This window comes from Setaria viridis, chromosome 8 (genome assembly GCF_005286985.2).
Source record: "Setaria viridis chromosome 8, Setaria_viridis_v4.0, whole genome shotgun sequence".
NCBI lineage: Eukaryota > Viridiplantae > Streptophyta > Magnoliopsida > Poales > Poaceae > Setaria > Setaria viridis.
Genome location: NC_048270.2, coordinates 9,020,356 through 9,033,063, shown reverse-complemented (window position 1 = coordinate 9,033,063; position 12,708 = coordinate 9,020,356). Strand labels below are relative to the sequence as shown.

At 47.0% G+C, this 12,708-nt stretch overlaps 3 protein-coding genes across 3 annotated transcripts; 1 reads left to right on the top strand and 2 right to left on the bottom strand.

The window, feature by feature from the left end:
* Positions 1-2,336: 2,336 nt before the first annotated feature.
* Positions 2,337-3,534, top strand: LOC117833579 (amino-acid permease BAT1 homolog). The gene is made up of 2 exons (XM_034713137.2): positions 2,337-3,175; positions 3,260-3,534. The coding sequence occupies exons 1-2, from the start codon at positions 3,050-3,052 to the stop codon at positions 3,521-3,523; spliced, it is 390 nt and encodes a 129-aa protein (XP_034569028.2). The 5' UTR covers positions 2,337-3,049; the 3' UTR covers positions 3,524-3,534.
* A 1,409-nt stretch (positions 3,535-4,943) lies between these two features.
* Positions 4,944-6,467, bottom strand: LOC117834271 (uncharacterized). Its single transcript, XM_034713886.1, has one exon. It carries the CDS (start codon positions 6,465-6,467, stop codon positions 4,944-4,946), a length of 1,524 nt encoding a protein of 507 aa, XP_034569777.1.
* A 1,704-nt stretch (positions 6,468-8,171) lies between these two features.
* Positions 8,172-12,099, bottom strand: LOC117833580 (AP-2 complex subunit sigma). The gene is made up of 6 exons (XM_034713138.2): positions 11,909-12,099; positions 11,706-11,804; positions 11,567-11,617; positions 10,287-10,460; positions 9,508-9,567; positions 8,172-8,456 (listed from the first exon to the last, which is right to left on the bottom strand). The coding sequence occupies exons 1-6, from the start codon at positions 11,909-11,911 to the stop codon at positions 8,415-8,417; spliced, it is 429 nt and encodes a 142-aa protein (XP_034569029.1). The 5' UTR covers positions 11,912-12,099; the 3' UTR covers positions 8,172-8,414.
* Positions 12,100-12,708: the final 609 nt, after the last annotated feature.

Sequence of the window (12,708 nt, the reverse complement as noted above, 5' to 3'; positions counted from 1 at the left end):
CAGGGTAAGACCTCCTAGCGTCCAAACCAACCATCCATCTCCACTAATCACGAAGAAGTCCAAGCCGCTCTTGACCATGTGCACGGCTGATATATCAGTTTTACACTCTGCAGAGGTTGCACACTTTACCCACGAGTTGTGTTCCCAATTATGCCTCACACTTCCAAGGTGATCAGCCAAGGTCCCACTACAAGGTCTTTCAGAATCGTGACTTCCCACCGGCAGACACCCACTAAGGATTCACCACTAACAGGGGAGTCTATTTTCCTCCATTGTAGAAGCCCCATCTCGTGCCAGTCAAACCGTCCGACGATAAAAACTAGTGGGACAACTACTTAATTGATCAGGTCTAGAGCTATGTAGCCCTCATGGTTGCGCGGTTAAGCCAGGTTACTTCTCCATGAAATGGTCCTTCCAATCCGAGTAGGCAACCCACGTGTCAACGACACAAACCAAATAAAATCCAATTGAATCAAAACCATCCACCTGGTCCATCCATCCTGCTGAGATTCCCTAATTAATTACCATGTTGCTACCAAAAGATTACCAACATGTTCCCATTGCATAAATAATTAATCAGGTTTAACATTATAATCCCAACCACCCAACTGGACTGCAAGCTAAACATGAAACTACCCATAACCATCCAACCGGGGTTTCAAGGAATATGTAGGAAATATCTAGTAAACCCTAACAAGGGATTCCAATTTAAGACACAGCATGCAACTAAGTTTAACTACTCTAATAAAATAAAATAAATAGGAGTAAGAATGATCAAGGACACTTGCCTTTAGAAGAAGAGTGTTCAACAACTTTGAATTGTTGAACTTGGAGGTTCACCGACGGCTCGCTTCCTACACGCGCAATCAATTGGAAATAGCGCACAATAAATAAAAGGAAAAGTACACCAAATAGTATTAAAATAGGATAAAAACCTTACTAATATTTAGCACGCTTCACTACAAACGCATGAGTGTAAGAATTGCTTAAAACGGAGCTACAATTAAAAAGATATAAGGGTTTGAAGTTTTAGCAACCTATATGTAATTATTTGAAGTCGGGAAGGGCTTAAACAGAATTATAGCAAGGATCCGAACAGTAGTTAAATAAGGAAAAAAACAAGGTTTTTTTGTTAAAGTACAAGGAGTAGGGTTAGAATAACAATTATCAAGGTATTAGGGTACTTGAGTGCAAGATTAACATGATAAAGAATAATTGTGCCGTGATTACCAATAAGGATAGGGGCTGGAATGCAAAAATTAGGTTGACTGGGCTCAGGTGCTGATTTGTCGCGCACGTGGCGCTGACTGGGGTCCACATGTGCTTGCTGACTGGGATTATGTAATACACGTGCCATCGTTTCATTGGCTCACAAAGGGGTAAGTTATGATCTAATCTAGACCGTTGGTTTTAGATGTAAAGGCTACTAACTCATCTCCTTCCCTCAGCACGGCACAACGACGACGACACACGGCGGCGCCATGCACGTGCTCCTGTGCGCTGCCGGAACTTCACCGCAAAACGGCAGATCGGCCTACGGTGCACGGAAATCGACGGGAAGTGGCAAAACGGAAAGCCCTCGGGATGGGGATCTCACCTAGGGCATCGTAGAGGGCAGCGGCGGCGCAGTTCGGGCCCAGCACGGAGGGGACGGCCAGAGGCGGAGCGGCAGCCAGTGCTTCGCCATGGACTCGGTTCCTGCTGCACAATGGCGACCAGACGCGTGGGGCTTCCTTCTTGTCTGTCCTGCAGCGTCGAAAAGAGCGAGACAGAGATGAGGGAGCGCAAGGGAGGGAGGACAGGGAGGGCGACGTCGTCGTCTTACTGCTCGGAGGCGAGGAAACGGCGGCGGGTCTGTTGCGCTGGAAGGCGGGTGGGCTGTAGATGCGAAAGGAACGAGGGGGATAGCACCGTCTCGTTTTATAGAGTGAGAGAGGGGAACTGCGGAGGGATCAGGATCCTCCCGATGTGGGCGTGGACGTGCGGGCGAGGCGCAGGTTGTTGCGTCGCGGCGCTTGGGATAGGGATGATGAGCGGGACCCACTGCTCAGCGAGATAACGAGGAGGTGAGCTGGGTTGGGCCTCGGATAGGAAGGGTTTTGGCCCAAGAGATGTTTAGGATTTAAACTAACTTGAATCTAATTGAAAATTCGATCGAAATTTGAAATACATTTTGCATCCAATAAAAACCACATTTTTCATCCAATAAAAACCTAGTGCAAACTATTTGGCATGAATGCACAAAACAAAATTATATAACATATATTAATTATTTTTCAGAAAATACAAGATTTTCCTATAATTAAATGCTTTGCTAGCAATTAACTGTTGAAAAAATTATAAATATGAGAAAAATCTATTGTTTCATTAGTGTTAATTGTTCACATCCCAAAACTGGAATTTTGAGGTGTGACAGGCAGCGGGTGGCGGGCAGCGCCCCCGGCCAAGCGCGTCGGGGAGAAGAGGTCGGGAGGAGAAGGATGAACAGGAGACCGTCGGGCGGGGAAAAAATTAGAATGAATCGGTATGCATGTTTAACCGGTAGCAAAGTTAGGTAATTACCCCCGAACTCCATGAGTAGATTCATATATGAGAATTTTGAAGTTGCAAATGAGGTGCTCCGCCAAAATGAACTGAGGCTCCAAACACTCCGTAGAGTTGGGCTGCTTAAAAAAAATGGAGTTAAGGTATTTGGCTAATTCCACTTAACTCTGCCCTCTAATTTGGAGTTGGAGCCATGCGCCTCGGCAAACAGTCTCGTCGGAGACATCCGGTGAGAAAAAAGAAAATCGAAGCTGCAGAGGTTCTTGCCGAACAAACGTGATAGGAATCGCTCCAAAGTCCAAACTCCGGCTCACTCTTTTTTTTTCAAATAAGAAACTCCGGCTCACTCTAGAGTTGACTCAGCTTCCCCTGTCACGATCGCTCCCTCGCCAATTGACTTTTTCTCCACGTCTCAGCGTCTCCCCGCCGGCACCTCGCCAGTCGCCACCACACAGCTGACAGCTCCACTGACCGCACCGGTGCAAGCTGCCCACGGCGCGGCTCCATGAGCTGGAACAATCCCCCGCCCGCCGTCGCCGCCGATGCCCCCGGCACCGACCACGGCCGCCTGCGCGAGCTCGGATACAAGCAGGAGCTCAAGCGCCACCTCTCGTACGCCGCCGTCTCTCCGGTATCAGTTTGACCATTTCTTGTTCTGCTTCCTGCTGCTTCGCTCGATCTTTACCTGCTGGTTCTTCCTCGACCGCGCTTGCAGGGTGCTGTCCAACTTCTCCATCTCCTTCTCCGTCATCTCGGTGCTGACGGGGGTCACACGCTCTACAACACCAGCCTCACCTTCGGCGGCCCCGCCACCATGGCGCTCGGCTGGTTCGTCGCCGGTGCCTTCACCATGGCCGTCGGGCTCTCCATGGCCGAGATCTGCTCCGCCTTCCCCACCTCCGGCGGCCTCTACTATTGGAGCGCGCGCCTCTCCGGCGACCGTTGGGCGCCGTTCGCCGCCTGGATCACCGGATGGTAGTTCCGCTGCTATCTTCCTACCCACCATGCATTATTAGTCCTTATCATCAGTTCATCGAATTTGTAGTTTCAACGGTGTGCCATGCCCATGTTCCGTTTAGTTGCGTTGGCCAGATGAAAATGAAATCTTTGTACGCAATTATGCGCCCCACCCTGGTCAATGTCCCTCCTTTAATATTATGAAGGAAGGAATAAAAATGTGCTAAGGCTACTAAATTTTGCAGACTGATTGCTTGCAGAAATTTTATACAATTCGTGTGGGTCTAGTGTACTAAATTTTAGCTTGGAGCTCTCTTTTCAGTACGCGCGTTGACTTGAGTACATCATTGCTGCTGCCCTCAAATTGGATGTGGCTAATTCCACCATACACTAATCATGTTTTCATGCGCTTCTCTCTGTGAATTCTTTCTGAATTCTGACCTCAATTCCAATGCCTGCCTTGTTAGCCTCCTCTGTTATTTACCTTGAATGTGGAATCGTGCTTTTGCAGTCATCTCTCGCCGTGGTAAACCGCCGGCCGACGTGCGGGAACAACCTTTCGCCCGCCGCCGCCCTGCGCCGGGCCTCCTCCGCTTCGATCCGCTGCAAACACCGTGGCCCAGACGAGCGGCAAAAATATGGATGGCGATTAATAGTCGCGATCCGATTCAGGGTCTAATATGTAAATATTTGGATCCCGATTAGTAATCGTGATCCAAATCAGGGGGTATTTTGCGAAGTTCAGGAACCGCCCGGGGCGATTTGCAAATTTGTTTACCGCGGTCTACGTACGCCGATTGCGGCGCTGGCGCCGGCTTCCGTTCCGCCGCCCGAGCCCGGCCGGTGACGTCCTCCTGAGCAAGGCCGGCACGCAATGAGATGCTGTCGCCTGTCCTCCGCGTTCTCCTCCTCCGCCCTCAACCTCGCCGTCGACCGGGAACCCCACACGGGCCCGTGCGCCGACTCCTCCGCAGTTAGCCACCACCGCCTCGACGCTCACGCCGCCGTCGGCCGGAACGCAGGAAGGGGACGGGAGGGATGGATAAAATCGATTTGCAGCCAATAGATAGCGTTCGTATGTTGAGTTTGATAAGGAACGTAGGGTAAGAGGATTTTAGAATGTGTTGCCAAATGCCAATAGCTATTGCACGCAGGTTAGAGAATTTGGCAAGACCTTGATCCGCAGAAACAAATTTGCAACCAGAGCTTTCAAAAAAGTTTAACATACAGAATTCAAACAGAATTCGTGCAGGTTAGACTGCCCAAACTGAATTCAACATACAGAGTTGTTACATTTAGGAAGGATAACATTATTTTCATCCGCAGAAAAGTTTACAAATTCTGCAATCCTTCTTCTGGATGGAGCTCTTCTGCAGCTGCTACTGCTCTTGCTGTCGTCAGTCACCAAGTCTTCCTAATCCAGTTGCAACCTGGATCTCTTCCTAACCCATGCCATACTCCCAGTAAAAGCTTTCGTTCTCGAAAGAGCATGCAAAGTGGTCCAGCTCGCATGCCCGTATGTCGTCTTGTACTGACTTGCAAAACTCGTCGATGTCGAAATCTTGTGCCGCCGCAGGCGACTCCTCCATGGACGATGGATCAGGCGCGTCTTCAGCCATCGTTGAGCCCTCAGAGTTGGCAGCTGCTTCCTCCTCTGCTTGGGCTGTCAGCACGTTGTCTTCATTCTCAAAGAGCCTTACTAAGTCGCCATTTCCTTCTAGTGACCTGCAAAACTCGTCCATGTCGAAATCTTGTGCCGGACCAGGCGCTGCGACACTTTCCTTCTCTGCTTCGTCTCTCAGTTCGGCAGCTTCAAACAGATCGCCCGTGCTCTGCTTCGTCTGGTCCATCTCGTCCTCACTCACCGTCGAGCCCTCGGCTGTTGGCACGGCGTCGTCCATGCACTTTTCCAACTCGGCCCAGTCGTCATCTTGATCAACAAGCGCTGCAGGGGACTCCTTGGGATCAGGCGCTGCCACCCTTTCCTCCTCTGCTTCGTCTCCCAGCTCAGCGGCTTCAAACGGATCACGTGTGCTCTGCTTCCTCTGAACGGACGGCTGAGGCGGCTGGCAGTGACGTGCCGGTGCTTCCACTGGCATGTGGCAGGCACGTACCAACGGGAGAGTTGGCGGCGGCGGCATCCGCTGCTTAGGCTGCGGCGGTGCGGGTTCTAGTGAGCGACTCAGCGGCGGCGCTGCGAGACGGGTCGAAACTGGCGGCGGCGGAGGCTGAGCTGAAGCGGCGATGTGAGGCACGTACGGCAGTGGTGGTGCGAAGGACGCCGTCCAATAACCCGCCGGCTGCACGACCGGAGGTGTCGGGGCGACGGCACCCCGCATTCGCTTGGGGCACGGCGGCTCGGCACTCTGCGGCGCCGGCCTCTTGGGCGCCGCCGCCTGCGCGATCACGACGGGCGCAGGCGCAGGCGCAGGTGGAGCGAAGAAGGCGGCGGATTCTTGGCGCGCCGCGGAGCCTTGATCGGCCCTGGGGGACACGTAGATGTTGCAGAGCACGAACTGCCTGTCGCCGGCGACGGCATCCTCCAAGCAGCACGAGTACTCGTCCATGAGCCAGTCCGTGTACGCGCCGCCCTTCTTGTACCGGAGCTTCCTGATCTCGCCGACCTTGACACCGGCGTGGTCCACGACGTCCTTGACGCTCTGCGAGTGCCACGACCCGGAGCCAGCGGCGCGCGCGGCCCTGCTGGCCTTCCCCGCCCTGTGCGGCTGCTGCAGCTTGCAGTGGGTGAAGAAGAATCGGTGCCCGGTCCTGGGCAGTGGGCAGAACTGGCGGGCGAGGTCGCCGGGCTCGCAGCCGTAGACGTCGGCGTGGTGCACGACGGCGCGCACGGCCTCGTGCAGCGGCGCGCCGGCGACGAGGCGGGGGAGGTAGTAGGTGGCGACCTCGAGCGGGGATGGGTTGAAGCGGAAGCCGCGGGCGAAGATCGCCGGGCCCGGCGCCGCCATCTCCACGACGCGGATCGGAAGGGGAGCGGCGGAAGAGAAGGATGGATGGATGGAGCGGCAGAAGAGGATGATGGATTTATAGGCCAGAGGCGCGTGGCGGGAATCCGACTTTTGCCGACGCCAGCTGCGAATCCGACTTTTGATTTTTCCTGTTTGTTTTTCTTTTCTCCAAATTTCGTCCAGAAAATTCCTTCCTGTGCCTGTGGCGGTGGGGGTGAAGCTCCTTTCTCTAGGCGAACATGGATCGGATTGCCGGCTTCCAACCATTTAGAAATTATAAGGCCGTCCTATCTGAAGTTCTGAACCAGTCGATGGTTTCTCTGACTGGACATGTTTGCCGAACCGTTTCCTGCACTTGTACTGCAACCATATTCTCCCCCGCATGATTCAGACATTCAGTTCAGTAACCTTCCAGCTCCTTCTGCACACATGCCATTCAGAATTGTTCTGCTTTGGTCATGGAATTGTGAAGACCATCAAAATTGAATCTACTAGAGCTAACACCAACATGCAGCGATGGCATACTTCCCCAAAATCATAAATATTCGGTTGCTTCAGTTTACCCTGTCATGTGAATGAGTGAACCTTCATTTGTGGCATAAGAGATGGCATACTTGAATTTATCCAATGCTCGATTCTTGGCTCTGCAGATGATCTTGTTTCATTCCATCCATTTCATGTCTAGAGTTCCCTGCACCTCCGAACAGCAGGTAGTTTGAATGACACTCAGTATCAGGAGTGAGCAGCACTGTGCCACAAGAACTATCAGCACCCTTGGTATTGTTGGTTCCTGTAAGGCTACCGGGAGGACAAACATGCATTGCATGGCTACTGAAATTAGATGGGATACAAATGAAATGGCAAGCTCTGAATTCATAGGTGGCATTGGCATCGATGGCTGGAATGAGCACATTGTGAAGCACTGGTTCAAATGAAATGGCAATCTACATTTGAAAATGCATAAAATTTGCAGGTTTTAGACTGTAAGAAAAGTGAGCCGCGGCGCGGATGGGTATTTGAAATCCCCTAAATGTATAGGTGGATTTTTGCAACTTTTCCTTTTTATTGATCACCGTCACGATCATTAATTGCACATTGCATAAAGAAATGAGTGTTGTACAGTACTCCAACAGCACCCGCCTGTTTGACGTGCAAAGAAAAGACCCCGGCTGTTTGATACGAGGTGATAAAGCAGGGTTACATCAGATGTTCGGATACTAATTAGAAGGACTAACATGAGCTAATTACAAAACTAATTGCACGGATAGTCTTACTCGCGAGAGGAATCTACTAAAGCTAATTAATACATCATTAGCAAATAGTTACTGTAGCACCACATTGTTAAATCATGGACTAATTAGACTTAATAGATTCGTCTCACGAATTAAACTCCATCTGTACAATTAGTTTTATAATTAGACTATATTTAACACTCCTAATTAGTATCAAACATCCGATGTGACAGGTGCTAAAGTTTAGCGAGGTATCAGACACCCCCTTAATCTCACAGATCTTGATGAAGTTCGCTTGGGCCTCAGTCCCTCAGTGCATTTGGTTTTAATCCTTGCCTTACTACACGAACGTAATTTCACGATAATTTCATATGTCTGTGACTAATCCTTTGATGTGGTGATCCAATTTGCATCAGCTTGGGATTCACGTTCACTAACGAGCTTCTCATCTGCAGCTGGTTTGGCAACAAAGTAGAAAACTTTTTTTTTTTACATCGCTGCAGTGAGAAACTAACTACAGTGAAGTTTCTGTAACATGCAAGCAATCTCAGGTAAGCAACGGTTACTTGAGACAAAGTGATGGCATGGACCATTCACCCAACCAATGAAATCCGAAATGAAGAACAACGAAAGTAAATGCACAACACCTACAAATTATTGTACAAATGGTGAGCAGCCATGGGGCACTGCAGCGGCCGCCTCTTCCCCCTCACCCTCATTCCAGCTTCTCTAGTTCACCCATTCGCTCAATTATCGCCTGCAAAATTGAAAGGGGTATTGATTATCATTAATTCATTATCTATGCTTTAACACAAAAGCCCACAATCAGAATCTTGGGGTAGGGGATTGGACAGGTGAATCAAGATCCTAATACAAGTTGGTTATCACGTTTTAGCTTACAAGTCTGAAACTTGTCACCCAATGGACACTCTGAAATTCAATCCAAATGCATTAAAACTCAATAAAGTTTGTGGCGAAGGTAGGCAGAGCTCGCCCAAAATTCTAGCTGGGGCAGAATTCTACTCGGTCCTGCTGGTGTAGACGCCAACCTCGTCGTGCCAAGAAGCAGTACCTCAGAGATTGGGCATTATCCCTTTCTCAGGCCTTGGCCCTGGCTAGCGCGCTAGGGGACAGCCGACGCCAGCCAGGCGGCGAACATCGAGCAACTAAAAGCAGAGCTGGCTCTCTGGAGGCCAGCAGAGGTAGTAGAATGGTTGTTTGGGCCTCTTCCAAAACATAAAACACCTCATGGATTCGCAGGCCCAGTTGGCCCATACACCCACATAACAGGTTGTTCACTTGTTCCTGTTCCTCTTTCTTCTTCCTTCATTCAACGCCATTATTGACGGACTCACACAGCCACGATTCAACGCCCAGATTCACCGAGGAAGAGGGGGGAAGGGGTCTTCAATCTACTGGGTAGCTGGGGCAGCTGCCCCACCCTGCTGTATGGGGAGCTCTGCCTACGGCGATGGATGGTTTGTGCTAAGAAGGTTACAGCTCATGAAACTCTTGACTTTCTAAGAAATAGCTAAGAAATAAAGGCAAAAGCCAGTTTGATGTAACTTTCCCATTCGGACCTAAAAAAATCAGCTACTTTTTGGAACAGTGGAGAACCGATATATGTATTTGTCATTCATGAAACTGTACAAGTATGAGTGGCAGGTCCTGTCAGTTGTGGCGGAATATACTCTAAGAACTGGTATATGCATGTATTATTCATAGAAACTGTACAAGAATGACTGGCAGGTCCTATCAGTTGAGGCGGAATATACTCTAAGAAGAGAGGGGGAGAAAATGATGTATACCTTTTTGCTTGTTTCTTGCAGTTCTCCAGCAAGAATAAACTCATCTAGAATCAGATAAACCTTCAAGATAAAGGGAACAAAAATAAGAATACGTAAACTTTGAACTTAAATTGCTAAAATCATAAACCAAGGTTCATAAAATCTTAATTGTATGTTCAGTATTTAGTCATCTGAATTCTAACACCTTTTCTTGCCATTTCAAAAAAAATATATGAAAATATAAACTATTACTTGCGGATGCTACGTGGTGAACAATAAAGGCTACATATGTATAGTTAAACAGTTAAGCAGAAAGAGTATAAACAAGTCCACTAGTTAGGGGGTGTTTGTTTCTTTAGCACCTCCTAAAATTCCTGTCACATCGAATGTTTAGATACTAATTAGGAGTATTAAACATAGACTAACTACAAAACTAATTGCACAGATGGAGACTAATTTGCGAGACGAATCTATTAAGTCTAATTAATCCATGATTTGACAATGTGATGCTCCAGTAAACATGTGCTAATGATGGATTAATTACGCTTAATAGATTCGTCTCGTGAATTAGCCTCCATCTGTGTAATTAGTTTTATAATTAGCTCATATTTAGTCCTCCTAATTAGTCTCCGAATATTCGATGTGACATAAATTTTAGTCAGGACTAAAGATCCAAACGCCCCCTTAGTCTAATGGCGTTTTTGTTTAACAAACACAAAGGATCATCAGCATCTAGGATCATAACTGTTCGACAAACAATTAATATTACAGGGTCAAATAGATAAAGAAAGACATGTTACCTTGTGAAAATTAAAAACCAAGTCAAGCTCACAAACATTGCTAAAGAAATGGTCCAATATCTCAACAAACAAGTGAATGCATTCCAAGTATGCCAACTCGTTGTCAGTTATGTCCACACAAATTGAAAAAAACAGCCCTGCATATCTCCTGTAGATAACTTTGTGTGTGCGAAACTGCATAAGAAAAATTCCAGATTAGCAGAGGAAAAAGTAAGTAACTGAAAAATTCAGGGCCCAGTAGTCAGGTCCACACGGTTCAGTAAAAAGTACAACAAATACTTTAATCGGAAATTGATTTTATACTTTCTACTTAACCTGTACCCCATGGGTGCAATACAAGGTAGTAAAAAACTAGTCAAGGTACTGGGGGGTTCAAAACCAACCCTGCCAGATGAACAAACAATTTGAACCAACAGGCTCATGGTTACAGAATCTAGATTTAAAAGAAATGAGGTTTTGCTCTAGAAACATACTAATCTATGCCAATCACCAATAACTATACTATTCATTTCAGAAAACATGAACTTCACAATGGACTCAAAATGCCCTGGACAGTGTTTTTTTCTGCAAAATATTGAATCTAGTGACAAATCCCCCAACCAGCATTGAAAATGATTTATAAATTTTTCCACATGACTTGAATTTATTTTGCATTCTTTTAAATCAGACATCAGCATATGCTCCATTTGCTCTCTCCCTCCCATTTTCAGTCACAGTAATATGAATAATTCTAAAAAGAAATGGAAGTTAATTTCATAAGGTGCATATCCCTATTTGTACAGCTTGTTGGACCAAGATCTAGTTGCTTCTTAGCATTCAACGAATTCAATGGTAACTAGCAATAAGATTAGTGAGTCTCCAAGAATATTTTGGACTATCCCAAGTAATACGGTGTACTGACAGATCAATCGTACGTTATGTTAGATAACCAGATATATCCTTAATTCTCAAATCAACCTACTAGGTTGTAGCCTTAACAAAACTTCCACCAAGAAATCGAAACTCTGGTAAGATAAATAACCTATGCCTACAACATATACCACTCATTCACTCACGTAGCTCACGTAATCAATCTATGAACAACACGTCTTTAATTCTTGATCAACAGCTCATATAATCTGCTCAATTGTTAGTTGTTACCCTCATCAACGGAAAGAAAATGAACCCCCATTTATCCCCATCGTGAATGAACCCAGAATCCCTAAATTTGTCCACCTCCCATTTCAGAAGTTGCAAAGTATTCTAAGAAGAAATTGCAAAGATCCAGGAAGCCGGATTACCTCGACGAAATTGGTGAACTTGGGGTCCCGATTGACGACCAGCCGGTGCACCTGCGGGTCAGCAAGAAACCGAATCAAGAAACCCGAACACAGAATCAAGATCCGGGCCGAAAGCAGCTCTGATCCACCCGTCTCTCACCTCGTACTCGACCTTGTGCTTCTCCGAGTCCTCGAGCGGGACGTAGTACTTGGCCAGCCGCGTCTTCCCCTGCCGGTTCTGCAGCAGGATGAACCGGATCTGCACCGCCGCAAGCCAAGAAAAAGATGGAAATTTTAGTCGGATCCGATTGGATGCAAACCGTGAGAGCGCGCGAGCAATCGAATCGATTGGGTGCAAGTTACCATGTCGTAATCAGGTTGGAAATCTGGCAAGGTTTTGGGTTGATTCCGCCACCAGTTTGGGCTGGAGAGAGAAACAAGAACACCTGCGTTTTCCCCTTCGGCGGCGACGGTCAGATGAGGCCACGAGGGAAGCCGCGGTGTCCACAGGCTCACCGGTCAACGCTGGTCAGAAGTCTGCGGCCTGTTGCGAGGCAACCACGGCTTCTGGTTTTAGTACATCCCTCTTGAGAATGTAAAATTTTAGGATTTGCGAAGCCAATCAAATCAAATAATAAAGATATGTGGAAACTTTTTATTTCTAATATATATTTTCTTTGTATTTGAAAACAACACTATGAGAGGGATTATTATAAAAATAATTCATTTTCACTCCATAATAGTGTGAAAAAGAATTTTCACTCTATCATAGAACGAAAATATGATAATCATCCTTAAGAGCATGAGTTTGTACTTATGATAACCACGTGGCCATGTGCATAAATTCTATAGACTAATTTGTAGGTATTGTGCATATACTAATTTAACTAAACTAATAAATTTTAGAATATGCTATAAATTATTTTGTGGGATCATATACTTAATTTAATTTAGGGCATGTTTATTTGAGCTGTAGCTTTTGAGTTTTTTTGAAAAACTGCTGCTGGCTTTTTTTCTGAAAATCCAACACTAGATTTTAAAAGATGTGTTTAGCTTTCTGGACTCAAAAAGCTAAAAAAACTCAGAAAAATGAGCTTTTGAACTTCCCATACAAACTCAGTTTTTCTGAACTTCTAGCTTTTCGGAAGCTGCACAGGAAGTTT